We start from the raw sequence: 16,878 nt of genomic DNA, 5'->3' as shown, positions 1-16,878 counted from the left end.
GGTCTGCGTGTGGGCGACGACTTGGCTGGCAGATCCAAGGCAGGTCCTCCTCATCCATCAACATCCGACACCAAAAATGGTGAGCATACTCCCAAACCACTCTCGCGGCACCGGCATCGACGACGGAATCGGAGACGGCAGCGCGCGCGGTGCGCGGGACACTCGAATCGATGGCGGGAGGCGAGAACGCGACGGCTGGCCTCAGTGTCGAGGGAGGAAGAAGGGATGGGCAGCGGAAGGACCGTTTGGGAGGGCACCATGCGCGTCCAGTACGCTTTCGTGCTCACGAGCGCCGAGATGTCCTGTCATGCGTGGCTGGCTGGCATCGAGATGCTCGTGGATGTGCGAATGAGCGCCAATATCCAGACGGGATTGCAGACGCGAGTGCTCTTCCGTCTGTCTGCTCAGGCCTCATCTCTCCCTCGCGCCTCGCCTTGGCCGAATCTCGCCCTGCGCCACCCCGCTCGCCCGTTGTCCCGGTCGTTTGCCGTTCCGCCGCGGGAGAAATTCGAGAAGCCAGACTAACCACAGACCAAGCGCACTAAGAAGGTCGGCGTCACCGGCAAGTACGGTACTCGTTACGGTGCTTCGCTCCGTAAGACGTGAGTCTACCCTCGCGGCTTGCTGCCGCTACTCTCTGCGCATGGCACCTTGTGCCACCCTTCGTTTGCTGGCTGACCCCTAGCGTCAAGAAGATGGAGATTACGCAGCACTCGCGCTACGCGTGCCCTTCGTGCGGCAAGAACGCCGTCAAGCGCTCGGCGGTCGGCATCTGGAAGTGCAAGGGCTGCTCCAAGCAGTACGCCGGCGGCGCTTACGTCCTCTCGACCCCCTCGGCTTCGACTGTCCGCTCTACCATCCGTCGTCTCCGTGAGGTTGTCGACGCCTAAGGGTCTAGAGGTGTATGTTGGTCGGATGTATAGCATTTCCCTACTGGGAGATGGGGCAGGATGGTGTGGTGGTGAGGGGCTTGATGAGCGGTGAGAGACGTTGGACTGATGACGCGCCGTTCTACGGGAGGGCCGACCGCACCGACAACAGTTACTGAAAGCGAAGTAGCCTATTGTTCACTGCAACAAGCATCTGGCTGGAGGGCTGCAAACTTCCGTCTTGCCCGCCAGTTGTACGTGGCTTTGGGATACCAGTGCAATCTCCACTATACATTGTGTTCCATCCATCAGACTGGCTAACTACAATCTGGCCCCCTGCACGGCCAGCTCAGCGTACAGCCCACAGTGGTCGCTCCAGTCCACGCCTTCCACGCTTCCCGGCTCGAGCACACGGATGCTCTTGCATTGCATGCCCGCGAGGGCGACCTTGTCGAGGCGGTTGGGGGGGAATGGCTCTTTGCTCCGCCCATCCCAGTTCCAAGTGAACCCCTCCCCGGTGCCCGCAACCTCCCACGCGTCTTCGAGCGCGTTCGCGCGGCACAGCCCCGCGTCCACGGGGAGCACGGCGTTCCAGTCGCCCGCGACGAAACCGTGCCCTCCGTTCTCCGCGATGCTGGCCGCGGCCAGCGCGACCTGCGCGGGCCGGAAGCTGGGGTCGTGCGCGAGGCTGTCGAGATGCACATTGAGCGAGCGGACGCGCACATCGCCGACGCGCACGTCACCGACGACAATCTCGCGCCCGTACCGGCTCGGAAGGGAGAGGCGGTGCACGCCGCCCAGCGCGCCGGCGAAGCGCGCGCGGCGCGCAAGCGTCGCTTGCACGATGAGCTCGGTGCGCGGGCAGGGGAGGGTGCAGAACCACTCGGCACGCACGGAAGGGTGCGATAGCAGGTGAGCGGTGTTGGCGGGGCTCAGCTCTTGCAGAAGGATGAGGTCGGGCTGGAGCTCGAAGACGTGCGCGAGAATCGCGTCGAGGCGCGCCTCGGAGGACGCCGTCCAGCCATCCACGTTCCAGGTGACGATCTTGAGACGGGGAGAGACAGAAGGTGAAGGAGCAGAGGAAAAGGGAGGAACAGGCTCCCACTTGCTCGTGTACTCGTGCCAGCTACCAGGAGTACGCTCGCCTCCCTTTGGTGCGCGCGGGTCGTCCGGGCCCGGGGCGCGGTGTCCCGCGATCACGTAGTCACGCAAACTGGCGATAGATGTGGGCGTGCTCATTGCTCTTTGTGTGTGTCGAAGACGGGCAGTTACGCGGAGCATACACTGTTGCTGGTTGTTCACTTGTGAGGTGGGCGCTGGGAGAAGTATGAGCGGTGTGACCTCAGATGCCGGCTACTTGTGTATCTGGCTTCGGCATGCGGCATTCGTCTAGATAGCCGGCCATATAGAGGTTCACCCGACTCGAAACACATCACCGCACAAGATACAACATGCATGTGATTCCACGCTCCAGACAATACAACTTCACTAATCTATGACTATCACTTCTGACTCGTCGTCGCTGGGGAGGAAGAGGGGTGCTTGCCGCCTCCGATTCATCCTTCGGCGTGGGGAGGAGTGAGAACGAGCTGTTGGCGACGAGAGCACGCGTGCCGGTGATACGGGGAAGGGTGGAGGTAGGTACCCGCGCGCCACTGGCGTGCGTGAGACGGATGCAGAACGTGAGGGAGAGACATGGAAATCCGCAAGGGCACGCTCGGGCGGCGAGGGGGGTGATGGTGTAGGTGGCGGAGAGCAGCGAGCAGCAACTGGTGCTGCCATTGTGGGGCTTCGAACTCCAGCAGGGGCGGAGGCAGTGGGAGCCTTCTTCGCGGGGACAGGAGCAGCCCGCTTTGCTGCAGCTGGAGCTGGAGCAGACTTCGTTGCAGAGGCCGAGGGTGCCCTCCTCGCTGGCGCCACGACCGCACCGTCGTCCTTTCCCCAAAGCGCGTACCAGACCTGATGTCAGCTCCCGTTATCTCTACCTCCGGTACTCACGGCCTTGCTGAGCGCGTCACCAATCCTGCGACGGCCCTCACCTGGGACCATGTCGGCAAACATAAGCTCTGGACCGCGCTTCCGTCGCCCGTCCTCAATCACGCCTTGCGCATGCCGGACCTTCATGGCCTCGTACAGAGCCCGTGGCGTCTCCCACACGTCCAAGATCGCGCTCACTCGCTCAGGGCTCATGCCCTTAATCACGAGCAGCATGCGCGCGAGATATTCCTTGGTCGTTCGCAGAGTTGACTTCTTGTTGAGCTCCTGAAACGCCTCAAATGATGTGAGAAATGATGTCTTGTGCGTTGCGCGTAGCTTTGTCTGTAGGGATGCGTAGGTGGTCCGCGAGAGGTAGCGCGAGGGAATAACACGCAAGTCGCCTGCTGAAGCCTCGATTACTGCCGTCATCGTGACGAGGTAGTCGATTGTATCGGCCAACTTGTGAGTTTCCTTGAGAAAGAAGCCGTTGATCACCTGGACTTGCGACTTGGCCGTCATGATTTGCTTGCCCTGGTACTGCATGCGCTCCGCCTTCTGGTAGTCCTCCACGATGTAGAAGACATTCCCGATCCCACTCTCGTTCAGTCGAAACTTACGTTAGTCTTCTGAGACGGAGGGCGACTCACGCATTGCTCGCTGTAGCGCCCGTCCCGGATGGACGAGACAAGGTCGTCGAGGCGCTTGCGCTCAACCACGAAGTCAAGCACACACTCGTCCTCCTCGGCTCCGTAGGCATCACGCCGGCGCGCAACCCAACACATATCCCCGAGCCGGAGAGCACGCGTTTCAACCTTGACACCCTTCCGTTCAAGGCTCTCAGCAATACGTTCACGGTTGGTGTTGCGCGACTCAACCTCACGGGTGTCGAGAATCAGCAAAATCTCGTAGGTCCCTTTGGTAAATACGATTGCGTCGTCGGGGTTGAAGTGTGCGTCGCGGTGCTCTCCTGGTAGCGGCAGCTGCGATGACAGACGAGGGCGAGAGGATGTAGTGCGGGCTAGTGTACGAGTTGGGGCGACGGAGGTAGCCCGGGACGTCGCCGTGGTCTCAGTTCGAGTGGCAGCATCGTCATCCTGATACTTGCTGCAGGTAGGCGGTGCCTCGTCCTCCACAAAGTAAGCACACAGCGTGACGAGCCCATCGTCATGCAGCGTCGGGTCGTCATCAACAAGACGTAGCTGGCCCACGATGGGGTGGTCCTTCTGCGACTCGAGAAACTCGATCTGCCGTAATGTTACAAATTCGACGGGGTCGAGGCGGGTACGAGCCGAGGAAACATTCTCGACCCGACTGCCATCGGCACCTGAAGTCAGATATCGTCGACAACCCAGGCTTACTGATATACCAGAAGCTGAAGCGAGAAGCTGAGACTCGTCTCGATGCTGGTGCTGTACTGCGGACCGGCTGCGGTGGAGGGCCAGGAGTGGACGTTGAGGACATTGAAGGGCGAGCAGCCATGGCGGCTGGACCAGGACCAGCTTGACCGAGTGGACGGTCCCACATTTCATCCCGGTTGGCGCGCTGAACAAATGGGACAATTTGGGGGCCACCTTTGAACTCGTCCTGCATGTTGCGCAGCACTACCGCGACATCGCTAAGATTGGCGCTTTCCTTCCAAAATGACTCACAATCCGGCCTCGGTGAGGGTATAGCGATGTGGGATGCCCTGCACCGCGACGTATCCCTTATTCACGAGCGTCTTCATACCATTCCATGCCGTGACCCATGTCCCGCGCTCTGAGTGATCATAGCTGGTGTCGCAATACGGCTGAGCGTGTCGCACAACCTCACCGCGAGTCAGCTGCTCGATGAGCGCATCGTCAGGCTCGTCTCCGGCGGCGATGATCATGCCGATCAAGATTCCAGCAGGACCGGATCGCGCAGCCGGAATATATGCGCGTTGCGGACGCTTGGCCTTCTTCGGCGCGGGTTCTTCCTCATCCCCTCCGCTGTGGGCCTTGTCACTGTGGGTGGGCCGTTTCGGAGCGGTGCGACCTAGCATCAGCTCCTGTCACGCCAGGCGAACTCACGGAGAGGAGACTCAGGATATGCTTTGCCTGTTGCCTTGCAATGCGCCTTGAACTTGGCGTCGAGAAGCTGGATCGTCTTAGGGCCGATACCTTGCAGCGGGGCTAGCTCTGCTGGCCTCGCATATGCAACTGGACATGCTGCAATCGCACGGCAGCCCTTGTTGTACACTTCAGCGACTTTGAGACCCTTTTCACGTGCAGCGTCACGCAACTCTACCGTCAGCCTGTCTACTAATCCATGAGCGACACACCTTCAAGCCACTTGAGGAATAGAGGATTGGCACATTGTTGAGGCGGCATCTTGCCGCCCCAGCTTCAAAAACGGTTACGTCAATGGGACGAACAGCCGGAGACGGGATATATGAAGCGTGTTGTCGCGTTTGTGTAGCGGGGAGAAGCCATGTGCCAGCCAAGTTGTGGTGTGAGGGTGATCGAGACGCGAGATCGCAAGATGCGAGAGACGCGACGACGTGAAATGTGAGGTGGAGCTGACTGGACCTGACTGACGAGAGTGTCAACAAAAGCGGAGATTGGAGGCCTCCCCGGTGAAGAGGTCACGTGATATGAAATGAGATGGGATTGTGATGACGCGCCCAGTTTGATCCCGCAAGAGAGCCGTGCGGCTGCAATTCGGCTTGGCTGACATCCTCCAGTTGCTGCTGTACTGCTGCTGTGCTGAATCGCCATCGCATTCTCTTTTGGTCGATCTGGTCTTTGCATCTCTCTTCAATTCTTCAATCTCTTCATTCTTGTTATTGCCACACCGCCTACATCACATCCGTCGCGCGTACTCGTCGCAGCAATCGCAACGCAGCTCTCTGCCCTTCAACCACCCCTTTCAGCCACCCCTCTACCCCCTTCTCCATCATGAGCGTCGCAAACCACAGTAACAGTCGACCTCATCAACTGCCCCTTCCTTCACATGCCACTGTACGCTCCACCTCGCCTGCTGTGGCCCGCAGGCCCATGCCGTACGAGACGCCAGACCCCAGCGGACGCAACTGGCTCGTTGAGCTCCCCGAGGAGATTCGACACATCATCTTTCTCCAGCTCGACCTCAACGACATCACCACCTGCTATCGGGTAAGATGACCTTGCCTGCCAACCTGACCTTTAGTTATGCAAGGAGCTTCACGCCTTCCTCACCCAATCAGCGGCGATCAACTTGCGACACACTCTGCTGGCTAACTCTCTTCATCTCAACCCTTTCGCCATGCAAGCCAATCCAAACATGCCCCGTCAGATGCCGCTGACCTCGGCCAAAATTCTCGCACACCTTCGTGAGACGCTCACGCGCTTTCGAAACGTCGCGCCCAAGTCAACGAGCACTGTCCGATTCCGTGAGCCCAGCGGCAGCCTTTATGAGTATCTGGAAGGCGTGCTCTTGCGGACATCTCGGGACCCGGCAGCCCCTCTGAGTTCCAAGTCGCGCACGCTACACGTGTACGACCTTCGCCGCATTGATGAGTGGGAGGACACTGAGGACGCAACGGACGCCGATGCCGAGGTATTCGAGACCTCCAGCGACAGCCCCATGGAGGGCGATTTCAAGACGCAGCACACTTTCGACTTCACAATCCGCGAGGTCGCGACGGACCCCACACAGGACCTCCTGATTATCGTGTCGCTGACGTGGGTTTTGTGTACATGTGGCGCTTACCCAAGTCCCATCAGCCAGCGGCGTCATCCATTTCCCAAGATGATCATGGAATTCCACCTATACAGTCTTTCAACCTTTGAGCCGCATCCCAAGGCCGAGAAACACATCATCGAGTTCCCTCAGCACCTGGACGGTGAAGACATCGCGCTCGACTTTCAGATTTGTGACAACGCGCTCTATGTCCTCTCCAAGGGCCCTGGGATGCTAGGTCGAGACGACAGCCCGGCGGACGTGCTGTACGGGTGGGAGTGGCCCACGGGTCGTCTGCACGTCAGCATTGAGGCGCCTGACCACATTTCATTTGAGTCCTTCGTTCTCCTCACTGCGTCATCCTTCTGTGTCACTGCGACCGTAGCTCGCGTCTCAAATGGCGAACTTGCGCCGGACGACCTCACACCCGAGGCTTTCCGCGAGCTCTACTGGACCCACCACCTGCACTTATATGCCTTCCCACCCATATCCGACCACCCCGCGGGTGCGCCCTGGACGGCCCAACATGTCTCTGTAATCAACATGCCATCGATCAACAACAGGTTCCTTCGGGGCATCCCGCCCATGCAAATGTCCATCCGCACCGACCCCCCGCCACGCACGTTCAACTCGCCGTACCCTATGCACGCGCCGCCGCCGTACCTCCCCGACCCAGAGAGTGGTGTTGCTATCGTTACTTTCGTTCAGCAGCGCGGCTTCTTTCCGCTGAATCCCCTGCTCCCGACCGCTCCAACGTTCACGCTCATCGTTGCGAAAGCGACGCTCGCGAAGCTCTTGCCCGAACCAACCTCGCCGCTGCTCAAGCAGACGTTTTCTCGACCTGTCCCGGTTGTGCCATTCTCGCGCCTTGCCCCTGACTGTCGTTTCTTTGGCCCCGATCGGGTGATGAGCTGTGAGCTTTGCCCTTCTACTCTGCTAACAGTAGCCTGGGTCTGCTTCGTATATCAGAATCGGTATGTGGCGCCGTATGCGCGCGTCGTGGGCACTGTACACTTGCCTCTCGCTGGGGACAATCCGGACGACGAGGAAACCGAGGAGCAAGAGGTAGTCGACCTTTCTCTCCAAGTCTTTGACTTTGACCAAAGGCGCGTGCGCAAGGAGAAGCTCGACCGCGCCAGACGCTTTCCCGCAGGCATGGAGGCGCGAGACGAGCAAATTGAGGGCGACGACGACGGCATTGATCTTGTTCTGAAGCCTACGCGTATTCAGCCCATCCCCTATCTCACCCTTGAGGAAATTGTTACAGGTCACAACATGCCGTACATACTCGTCGAGCGGGCAACGGACAGTGTCGATCCTCTCATTGACGGGCAGCGTATTCTCCTCCTTAAGAAGCGGCAGGCTCGTCGTGGTGCCGTCCAGAACCCACCTGTGCCCGACGATGACGACTCGGGCGACGACAGTGATAGCGAAGAAGAGGATTCGATTGAGGTTATGGAGTTCTAACGCACATGGCGGTTTTTTTAATCCCTAGACATCATGAATCCTTGTTCTTCTCATGCGTACGTACTCGATGGGCGGGCCCGCACCGCCCGGCCCGCACTTGGTGAACGTCTGGGAGCTCAGCGCCGCGAAGCCCCGCTTCTCATAGAACGCCCTTTGATCTAAACGCGCGTCGAGCTGCACGGCACCGGCCGCGTACTGGATGGCAGCCGCGAGCATCGCGCCGCCCACGCCGCGCCCCTGCCACTCGGTCGAGACGGCAAACTTGGGCAGCTGCACCCCATATTCTGGCGAACATGTGCAGTGTGCCGGCACTAATGTGAGGACGCCAATGGGAGAGGGACTGGAGGAGTGAAACGCGCCGAGGTGAATCGTTGGCGAGGCGTCGTAGGGTTGCGCCTGCGCTGACAGGGGCACGGTGGGCCACAGAACGGCATGTCGCAGGAAGTGCGTCTCTTCGGGGGGTATGAGGCGGATAGTGAGGCTTTCCGTGGGTGAGACTAGGCCGCTCATGGATCGAAGTCGAGTGGTACTTCGTGACGTTTCAAGCCGATTGACTCCCATTCCCCATTCCGCAGAACCATGTTGCGGGCCGCCTGACTGTTAACAAAGTGGGGCAGAATGACGGAATTTGAATCACTATCGCACCAAACTCGATCTGAACATCTGACCTTCCTCAAATCCGACATGACAGCAACAGAGGCAGCGCCCACGGCCACGCCGGAAGCCGTGAAGCCGGAGGCCGCCGCCTCCTCTCTGGTCGCAGACGACTCCTTGTCAGATGAGGAGCTGCACGCCCCATCCGCGGCCGCTAAGAAGAAGAAGAAGAAGAAGCCCAAGAAGAAGAAGAAGGCCATTGGCGGTGTGCCCCCCGAGACAGTGCCTGTTCTCGCCGAGACAGCGGAGGAGGCGCAGCGCTGGGAGGCGCAGCTGGTCCGCGGGGCTAAGATGTTCTCGCTGCCGCCTTGGCTGCTCAACGACAGTGTGAGTGCAGCATTGACGTGATGGCGCGTGGGGTGATGGGGAAGGTCAATCTGGCGCATCCTGCTGACTGTAGGAACGCGAAAAGCTCAACACCTTCCGCACGCCGGCGTGCGCGGGTTTCGCGTTGAGGACGCCTCGACTTGTCCTGCGACAGGTCGGGCTCGGAGATACGACAGCGATTCGCCGCATCAAGATGGAGCCAGTCGTGCAGAAGACGCAGTTGTGAGTGTGGCGGAGCTGGCGACCGCTGTCAGTGGTTTGGCAAGCCAGTCGGTGTTGGGAGAAGGAGATACGTCGAACGTGACCTGCTCCAACTGCTCGCGCGCGGGCTGACTCTAGATACGGCTCGCCTGCTGCCGCAGACATTCGTGACTCGTTCCAGCGGCGCTACGTTGCATCCTCGATTCCAGCGCTGGATCGCGGTGGCGCCTGGCGCGACGAGTGGGTGTTCGCCATCACTGCGAAGGACCCTCCATCACTCAAGCTGGCTCCCGGCACCAACCTTCGCATCACGAACCGCCTGAAGGACGCCGAAGGATACCTGGGCAACTTTGCGCTGTCCATCTCGACGCACCCGCACGCACCTTCCCTCGGCCCACGCCGCGGCGAGGTGTATACACACCCGTCGTTCGCGGATACGGCCGCGGCTGCGCTCGAAGGCAAGCTGTTCTACGAGCTGCACCCCCAGCTGTGGGGGCAGGGGCTCGCGAGCGAGGCCTTCGCTGAGGTCCTGCGCTTCGCGTTTGAGGAGGTCGGGTGTACACGCGTCAGCGCGGATCCTACCACGACCGCCGAGGCGAGTATCGCGCTCTGCAAGAAGTTTGGGCTCAACTTTGTGCGCCAGGAGAAGAACAATGCTGGCAAGCCACAGCTGTTCCATGAGATCACGCGGGGCGAGTGGTTCAAGAAGTTCCGCGGTATCGAGGGCAAGATTGTCGCGGGCGCGAGTGCCAAGATGGCTAGCAACGGCGATACGCACAAGCACAGCCACGAGCACGAACACGGTGAAGACTGCGAGCATGACCATGACCATGACCACGACCACGACCACGGCCATGGCCATGAGCATGGGGACGACTGCGCACATGACCACGACCATGACCACAACCACAGTCACGCAAAGGCCCATGACCACCCCCACAAACACCACCACGGTTACAAGCACGGTCATGAACACGGCCATGGCGGCTGCGACCACGACCACCCCCCGCCCCTTCCGCCATCGGCCACTGTCGATGTCGGCCCTGGGCCTTGGGCCGGCAAGGAGGTGTGCCGCTGGTGCACTGATTTCCGCACCCGGCCGGTAATTACGTGCAAGTGTGGATGGGCCAAGTACTGCTCGCGCGAGTGCCAGCGTGCGGATTGGGTGTGGCGCGGTGGACACCAGGGACAGTGTGATGCGCAGACGGGCGTGCAAAATGCGGATGGAGAGTAGAGAGAGACACTCATGTGCGTGTCCAGGTCATTAAGAGATGTAGGAGACAGACAAGTACCCTTTTCATGTATACCCGGCATCTAGCTGCTTGTTTATTATCCACATCGTGTACATCCCGTTCAGATCCGCGGTGAGCTTGGACGGCTCACCTCAGCGAAGCCTGCGTGCGCCGGTCAGCTCAGCGCCGCCACGATGCGATGCATCGCGGGCGCGAGCTGCTTGCGCGTGCTGTGTGCGTTGCCCTGACGCCAAACGCGCGTGATGCGCGTTGGCGCATCAAGTAGGGCCGGCGGGGGCGCGTGAGCCTCGTCCTTGAACTTCCAGGTCTCGAGGGCGAACGTCTCGACGTCCGCCGACAGCCCGGCGTCGAGGGCCGCGAGAGCGCGCTGCGCCGCGGCGAAGTCGGGCAGCGCGCCGCCGGCGCGCACGGAGATGAGGAGCTCGCGGCGGCCCTTGCCGGCCGAGTTCTTCCACGTCGTCCCGATGCCGAGGATGTCGAGCTTGCGCTCGGCCATGTACGCGTCCGCGATGGCGAGGAAGTTGGCCCATCCGCCCTCGTGTTTGAGCATCTTCTCGATCTTGACGGGGACGGTGCAGAGGCCGACGACGAGGCGGGGGGAGACGGCCGAAGATGTGTCCCACGGATACTCTTTGTAGTCGCGGAGGAGGAGGTCGTGCTCGCCCATGCCCGAGACATCGTACTTGGCGTCTATGAGGGCGGAGCTGAACGCGGCCAGCGACGCGGGCACGGCGCCCGTGTCCGTGGCCGACAGCGACACGTCGGCGGCCGGAGCGAGCGACGAGAGGGGATACAGGAACTCGGCGGCGCGCATGTCCAGCTCTGTCGCTTTGCCGCCCTCTTTGAGGCCTTGCGTATCAATCAGCAGCGCGGAGAGGAGGAGCGTCGCGACTTCGGGCGGCACGGGGCTGCCCGCCGCGCCGGCGGGGCCGGCGGCGCTTGCGCGCCACTCGTCCTGGAACGACAGGGCGACGAGCGACGTGCTCGACCCGTTCGGGACGGTCACGATGCGCGGGCTCGCTTGGAGCGACACGCCTTCGTCTTCGTGGTGGTCAATGATGGCGCGCACGGCCGCGTACGCCGCGTCCGTCGTCCCGAAGATCGGGAGGAGGCGGTTGTGGTCCACCAGCACAAAGCCCACGCCGGTCGAGAGAAGGTCGGACGCCTTGACAGGCAGGTCTTCGAGGTGGAGGAGCACGTCCGAGGGGATGTGGGATTGCGCGAGCGCCAGGAAGTTCTCCGGCCGCAGGTGCATGAACTTGCGCGGCGTTAGGATCACGGGGATGACCCGCTGCGCTTGTAGCGACGCGGCGAGGTACGCGTATGCGATGGAGGAGGCGATCGTGTCCAGGTCTGGTGTGAGCGGTTGTCGAGTATGAGAGAATTCTGAATATGATGGGTGATAAGATCGGCGAGGGAAGAAGCACGTGCGTCGCGAAGCACCTTGGGAGGACGCCGGAGCACACGAAGCTTGCACTCACCTCCGGCCTCGTTGCCGACGGCAATGAGCCAACCCTTTCCGCGCCCGGCGGCGAGATCGGCGAGAAAGCTCTCCTTCTGGCTGAGCAGCCAGTCAGCCAAGCGTCCGGGGACGACAGGTGCGGAGGTCATGATTGTTTGCGTGGTCGGTGTAGTGGAAAATGAGGAGGCGAGGACGATGGCCGGGGTAGTGGCAGAAAATGCTGTAGCCGAGCTCGTAGCCGAGGTGATGGAGGTCGTGGTGGAGATGACAGGAGTGGCGTGGGCTGTAGTCGTGAGCGTGCGCGAGAGGGTCGAAATGCGGACTGCGGCCGTGAATTTAGAGGGTCTGCTGGACGCGGCGAGAACTGCAGGCGCGGAGACGGGTGAGCACGCGACGGCGCGGTGGAGGTTATCAGATACGCGAGTCAGGTTGAGCGGAACGCAGAGGCGCATGTACTCTGGCGCGTGCGAGAGGAAGACTGGGATCGCGAGAGCGAGTGTTGCGAGAAAAGCGAAGACGATGAAGATCAGGCGGCGGCGTGTAAAGCGTCGTTCTGGCGTCGAGGTGGGGAGACGCGTGTAGCGATTGCGGTGGCGCTGAAGCATGCAGTGGTCTGCGGGGAGATGTGTGTCTTCAGATAATGTCGACGACGGTGAGGGCGACGACGAGGAGTGAGGACGACAACGAACGAAGAATCAAGGTCATCGTTGCGGAATGCACTCCTCTGTAACGTCACGCTTCACGCCTCCCCACTACCGAACCGGCTAATTTGGCCGAACATTCGACGAAGATAATTCATAACAAGCGAAAATGCACAACTACTCTGCGGATTTGCTAGGTCGTAAGCCAGTATGTTTACAACTAGATGCGCGCGACATGGGCGCAGGCGACAAGATGAACCGGACACGAAGTGAACGCGCACAGTGCTACGCACAGCCCCGTGAGCCGCAACGGAGGACAACGCACACTGCCTACTTGCTCTTGGGTTTCTCCCTCGCTGGCACGTATATGATGGGCTGGAGTGACCCCTTCGCTTCGCCATCCTTGGGTGGATCAGGCTGCAAGGCGTGGAATGTTACACGGGAGAAGGGGGTATGGGGCGGTGGAGGTTCGACTTTTGTACTGAAGTCAGCGCTGCGGAGTCCGAGTGCTGTGCGCAAGCGCCGGCCCACCTGTTTACCAGGGCGGCATGCAGCACTTGGGCACTCCGCGCGCCTCTGGCGTGACCCACGATGTCCAGCCCTCGGGAGCAGTGTTCGCCCAGGTGACTGGGGGGCAGTTGAGGCCTGGCGGAACGTAAGGGTAGGGAACGGGTCGCGACGCTGTGTGGGGGAAGAACAAGTGAGCGGGGTAGACTGGCTTCGCAGGTTCATTTGTGAACAGCGGACCCCACATCGCCATCATTTCGGCGTGCTTCTTTGCCAACTCGTCGTCTTCCTTCTTCTTCTTGGCCGCCTTGACCTTGTCGATAAAGGTGTTCGTGACGAGCTTGAGTTGCTCGCCGCCAAAGACACCGGCTGCCGGGCTAGCAAACTTGCTGATGTCGTCGAGCATGCCAATAAGATAAGTAGGGTCAAGATTTGACAAGATGTCGAGTGCCCGGTAGTTGTATGGCCAGCCGAGACCTAGACGACTCTTGAGAACTTCGAGAATAATCTTGCGTTTGCCTTCGTCCTTTGCAAGGGAGACGATGTTCTGAATGTCACCAGGATGGGCGAGGTCCCGCGTCTGATCGTCATTGGTGAACCATTGTATGTAGGACTTGACGCCCTCTTCTTGCAGGGCGGCACTGATGATGGTCAGTACAGATACTCAATAGGAATGCGAGGAAGGTGGACAGTAGTGCTGAATGATACTCACTTCGAGCCCATTGCCATACTCAGGTATTGGGAAGGGGCGGTATGATAGTTACCGTAGGTCATGGGGCCCATCGGCACGGCGCATTGTGGGACCCACTGACACATGAACATGATGGGAGGTGGGATGTTGTGAGTTGATACGCGAGAGACGAGTGAGAGGTGGTCGAGAGTTTGAGTTGCAGGGTGGCGTTAGTAAGGAAGATGACAAAGACGCGTTTCCTACTCACGGCCAAGGGCCTCTCATTATGTAGTGGCGGACAGCCAGGATACCCAGACATGCCGGGGTAGCCGTAAGGTGAGTGCCACATCTTGGACGAGGGTAGGGGCGAGGAAGCTGGTGACGAGTTTGACCGAGGATGGTCGAGGGGGTGGCAAAGAGCAGAGAATGGGAGAGGTGGGAAAGCTGTGATGGGAGATGCAATGACGGAGCGAGTGGCGGGCGAGAGGGGAGTGGGTGCCTGGGTGAGTGGATGGATGGAGATGGCGTCGGCGGCGGCTAGGTGAGGGAGGACGGAGGACAGAAGGACAAGTCGGTTGGGGCTGGGTGATCTGGGTGGTGAGTCAGTGGCTGCGTGTGGCCGTGCAGAGCAAGGGGTGGGAGATCATGGGAGAGGGTGCACGAGGGCCGTGGGGGAGTGAGAGTGTTACAGAGTGAAGGAATCGTCTGCGGGCGTCGGGGTTGAGGCCTGCCTGCTCACCTGCGGTGCTGATGTCCCCTATTTGCCCATGGAATCGAGTGCAGCGTTCTTGGAGCTCGGATCCGGATGTGCGTGAGAGGTGTTGAGTAGTGACGAGTCGAGTTGGGGCGTTGAGATATTTGAAGGTGAGTGGTAGAGTAAGAAGAAGAGTGAGAACGGAAGGAATGATAGCGTTGAGGATTACAATGAGATCATGGAAGTGTATCCGGCTTTAGCGGGCCGCTGGTTCACGGCCCATTGTGGCCATGTGCAAGATCGAGAGGTCAGGAGGGCAGGAGGGGGGGAGCAAACGGAGAGGGCGAGCCCGGCAGAGCTGCTCTGAGTGGCGGAGAGGACACGTCCACTCGCTTTGATGCACTGTCCTCTCGCGGCCTCTCGCCTCCCTGCCGCGGCGATGCACGCCCTCTGCACGAGGCCGTGAGCGATTGAGAACGTGAGTAGGGGCGTGGAGTTGAGAGGAAGCGAGCAAAGAGGCGGACGAAGGAAGGGGTGCATGACGAGGTTGCGAGGTTGACGAGGTCTGTGCTGCTGTACATGCGGGCGCTGGTCGCGTCAACTCCCCTGATGGTGGTCTGTGCTCACTGTATCTCCTTCTGTCACCCTCAGGCCCTCAGCGACCTCACCCCCCGTGCCCTCACAGCTCGCGCTCTCCTTCACCTCAGTCCTTCGCTTCTCTTCGCTACCTATAAGCTCTTCACTGCAACGCCGCCATCCTCTCGGCACGCCTCCCATGCCCACACCCCACAACCCATGCCAGCTCGTCATTTTGCCTGCAGTTACGGCGCAATTCTGGCCCCGGTTGATACTCACTGTGGCGGTCGAAGTGGGTGCATGAGTGGCGCATAGCCCATCCTCTCATGCCTCTCCGTGAAGAGTGTAACAATGTCCCAGTTGTCATGTCAGGATACCTCCTCGGCTATGACCGATTGCTTCTCGACCTAGGTCGACCTGAGCCGATACACATCGTCGTCTTTAATGGCGACGACTTTCAAATACCAGCTACCCAGCTATACCCAGCCGGCTATTACCATGCTCCACGTGATTACAGCCGACACTCGAGACGCTCGCAATGAGTAACTCACCTTAAGCCACTTTCCGCTGGATCTGGATCATCAGTCGAATCAGATCCCCAACGTACGAGCGCTTGAAGCTTTGCTTGGTCAGTGCTGTGCAGCAGTGCTGCGCCAGCGGGTCAAATGAATAAATGCTCAATGATCAGCCCGCCTCAACGGCCTCCGTCACCCTTCTCGGAACACATAGCCCGGATGTCCGCGCTGACTTGTCGCCGTGCATCGGTATCGCTGCTCTACCAGGTGCCCATTGTCCATCGCCGATCGTATCCTTAATTTTTGAGTTCCGGCAGCTCGCTTGCCTACCGTTAATCGGGCTTCCTCGACGCGGCTCCCTCGGCGCGGCTTCTTCGACATGTCCGGATCACACCAACAGAGCAACTCCAACCCACTCACCATGCCTTCAGGCTTGATTTCACGTCCCTCGGAGAAGCCCTTGGCAACGTGGACCCACACACCGGCGCCGAGGCCGAGAGACGCGCCGCCTGCCGCGAGCTGCACAATGTTCGCACGCTTGAGGAAGATGGCCGGGAAGAGGAGAATGCCCATGAAAGCGCCGATGAACGAGTAGTCGTCTGCGCGCACTTGCGTCTTCTTGTGCTTCTGTGCATGTCAGCAGTCATCCCAGCGGTCTCATGGTGGAAAGCCTCCACGAGGCCGCTCGTGTGACCACCTTCCCTCCACCTATCACTCACAAGACGGTACACACGGTCCTCGATGGCCTCCGGGCTCTGGTTCTGCAGGCGCGCATACCCGACACCCCACCCGAGAGCGGCAGCGCCGAAAACACTGATCTCGGCGCCGCGCATCGCGCGCGACACGCTCATGGGGCGCCGGCGGATGAGGGAGAGTCCGACATAGGCGGGAGGGAAGATCATGGAGGCGGCCTGGGCCATCTTGAGCGAGACATGGGCGCAGACCTGGTTGGTGGGCGAGAGGGCCGCGAAGCGCTCGTTAGCAGAGGTGGCCATCGTGGTGGATGATCTGTTGATGTTGAGGGAGATGGTGATGCTGGTGAGGAATGGCTCTTCGGTGGTTGGCTGTGAGGCTGATGCGTGTCGATCTGGGAGGGTTGAAGGGCATGGGAGGGGGTGGGGGGGTCGATCGATCTCGGCTACGGCAATGACGTCGATCACCGGCACCTCTTCGATTCCCTCTCGGAGCCAAATCGTGTCTGGATTTTGGGTTTGTAATCTCTTTGGTAATGATGGTATCAGTCTCGGCTTGAAACATAAGGGAAAGCATAGAAAAGGTGCGAGTGACACCGCGTGCCTGAAGAGCCTCCACCAGCGGCTTCGACCCCTGATGGTTGAGCCGAGTGCCTGCGCGCCTGCAACGACCACCGCGACGACGAATACAC

General features: G+C 60.3%; 9 protein-coding genes across 9 annotated transcripts; 3 read left to right on the top strand and 6 right to left on the bottom strand.

The window, feature by feature from the left end:
• Positions 1-695: 695 nt before the first annotated feature.
• COLE_03742 (60S ribosomal protein eL43) lies at positions 696-890 on the top strand (the record flags this gene model as incomplete). The annotated part of the gene is made up of 1 exon (XM_018419980.2): positions 696-890. One exon carries the CDS (start codon positions 696-698, stop codon positions 888-890), a length of 195 nt encoding a protein of 64 aa, XP_018281619.2.
• A 300-nt stretch (positions 891-1,190) lies between these two features.
• On the bottom strand, positions 1,191-2,108 carry COLE_03741 (uncharacterized protein; the record flags this gene model as incomplete). Its single annotated transcript, XM_018422199.2, has 1 exon — positions 1,191-2,108. The coding sequence occupies one exon, from the start codon at positions 2,106-2,108 to the stop codon at positions 1,191-1,193; it is 918 nt and encodes a 305-aa protein (XP_018281618.1).
• A 726-nt stretch (positions 2,109-2,834) lies between these two features.
• Positions 2,835-5,197, bottom strand: COLE_03740 (uncharacterized protein; the record flags this gene model as incomplete). The annotated part of the gene is made up of 6 exons (XM_018420207.1): positions 2,835-3,458; positions 3,494-4,170; positions 4,205-4,461; positions 4,496-4,862; positions 4,898-5,110; positions 5,149-5,197. 6 exons carry the CDS (start codon positions 5,195-5,197, stop codon positions 2,835-2,837), a joined length of 2,187 nt encoding a protein of 728 aa, XP_018281617.1.
• Positions 5,198-5,764: 567 nt separating this feature from the next.
• COLE_03739 (uncharacterized protein) lies at positions 5,765-7,994 on the top strand (the record flags this gene model as incomplete). The annotated part of the gene is made up of 3 exons (XM_018422198.2): positions 5,765-5,980; positions 6,015-6,529; positions 6,563-7,994. 3 exons carry the CDS (start codon positions 5,765-5,767, stop codon positions 7,992-7,994), a joined length of 2,163 nt encoding a protein of 720 aa, XP_018281616.1.
• Positions 7,995-8,018: 24 nt separating this feature from the next.
• COLE_03738 (uncharacterized protein) lies at positions 8,019-8,504 on the bottom strand (the record flags this gene model as incomplete). The annotated part of the gene is made up of 1 exon (XM_018421187.2): positions 8,019-8,504. One exon carries the CDS (start codon positions 8,502-8,504, stop codon positions 8,019-8,021), a length of 486 nt encoding a protein of 161 aa, XP_018281615.1.
• A 174-nt stretch (positions 8,505-8,678) lies between these two features.
• COLE_03737 (uncharacterized protein) lies at positions 8,679-10,410 on the top strand (the record flags this gene model as incomplete). Its single annotated transcript, XM_018420701.2, has 3 exons — positions 8,679-8,975; positions 9,049-9,197; positions 9,315-10,410. The coding sequence occupies 3 exons, from the start codon at positions 8,679-8,681 to the stop codon at positions 10,408-10,410; spliced, it is 1,542 nt and encodes a 513-aa protein (XP_018281614.1).
• Positions 10,411-10,583: 173 nt separating this feature from the next.
• COLE_03736 (uncharacterized protein) lies at positions 10,584-12,496 on the bottom strand (the record flags this gene model as incomplete). Its single annotated transcript, XM_018426406.2, has 2 exons — positions 10,584-11,782; positions 11,911-12,496. The coding sequence occupies 2 exons, from the start codon at positions 12,494-12,496 to the stop codon at positions 10,584-10,586; spliced, it is 1,785 nt and encodes a 594-aa protein (XP_018281613.1).
• A 571-nt stretch (positions 12,497-13,067) lies between these two features.
• On the bottom strand, positions 13,068-13,861 carry COLE_03735 (uncharacterized protein; the record flags this gene model as incomplete). Its single annotated transcript, XM_018425154.1, has 2 exons — positions 13,068-13,680; positions 13,752-13,861. The coding sequence occupies 2 exons, from the start codon at positions 13,859-13,861 to the stop codon at positions 13,068-13,070; spliced, it is 723 nt and encodes a 240-aa protein (XP_018281612.1).
• A 1,929-nt stretch (positions 13,862-15,790) lies between these two features.
• Positions 15,791-16,489, bottom strand: COLE_03734 (uncharacterized protein; the record flags this gene model as incomplete). The annotated part of the gene is made up of 3 exons (XM_018422197.2): positions 15,791-15,820; positions 15,915-16,121; positions 16,214-16,489. 3 exons carry the CDS (start codon positions 16,487-16,489, stop codon positions 15,791-15,793), a joined length of 513 nt encoding a protein of 170 aa, XP_018281611.1.
• Positions 16,490-16,878: the final 389 nt, after the last annotated feature.

The sequence above is a fragment of the Cutaneotrichosporon oleaginosum genome (assembly GCF_008065305.1).
Source record: "Cutaneotrichosporon oleaginosum strain ATCC 20508 chromosome Unknown ATCC20508_contig03, whole genome shotgun sequence".
NCBI lineage: Eukaryota > Fungi > Basidiomycota > Tremellomycetes > Trichosporonales > Trichosporonaceae > Cutaneotrichosporon > Cutaneotrichosporon oleaginosum.
This window is presented reverse-complemented; position numbering and strand designations above follow the sequence as displayed.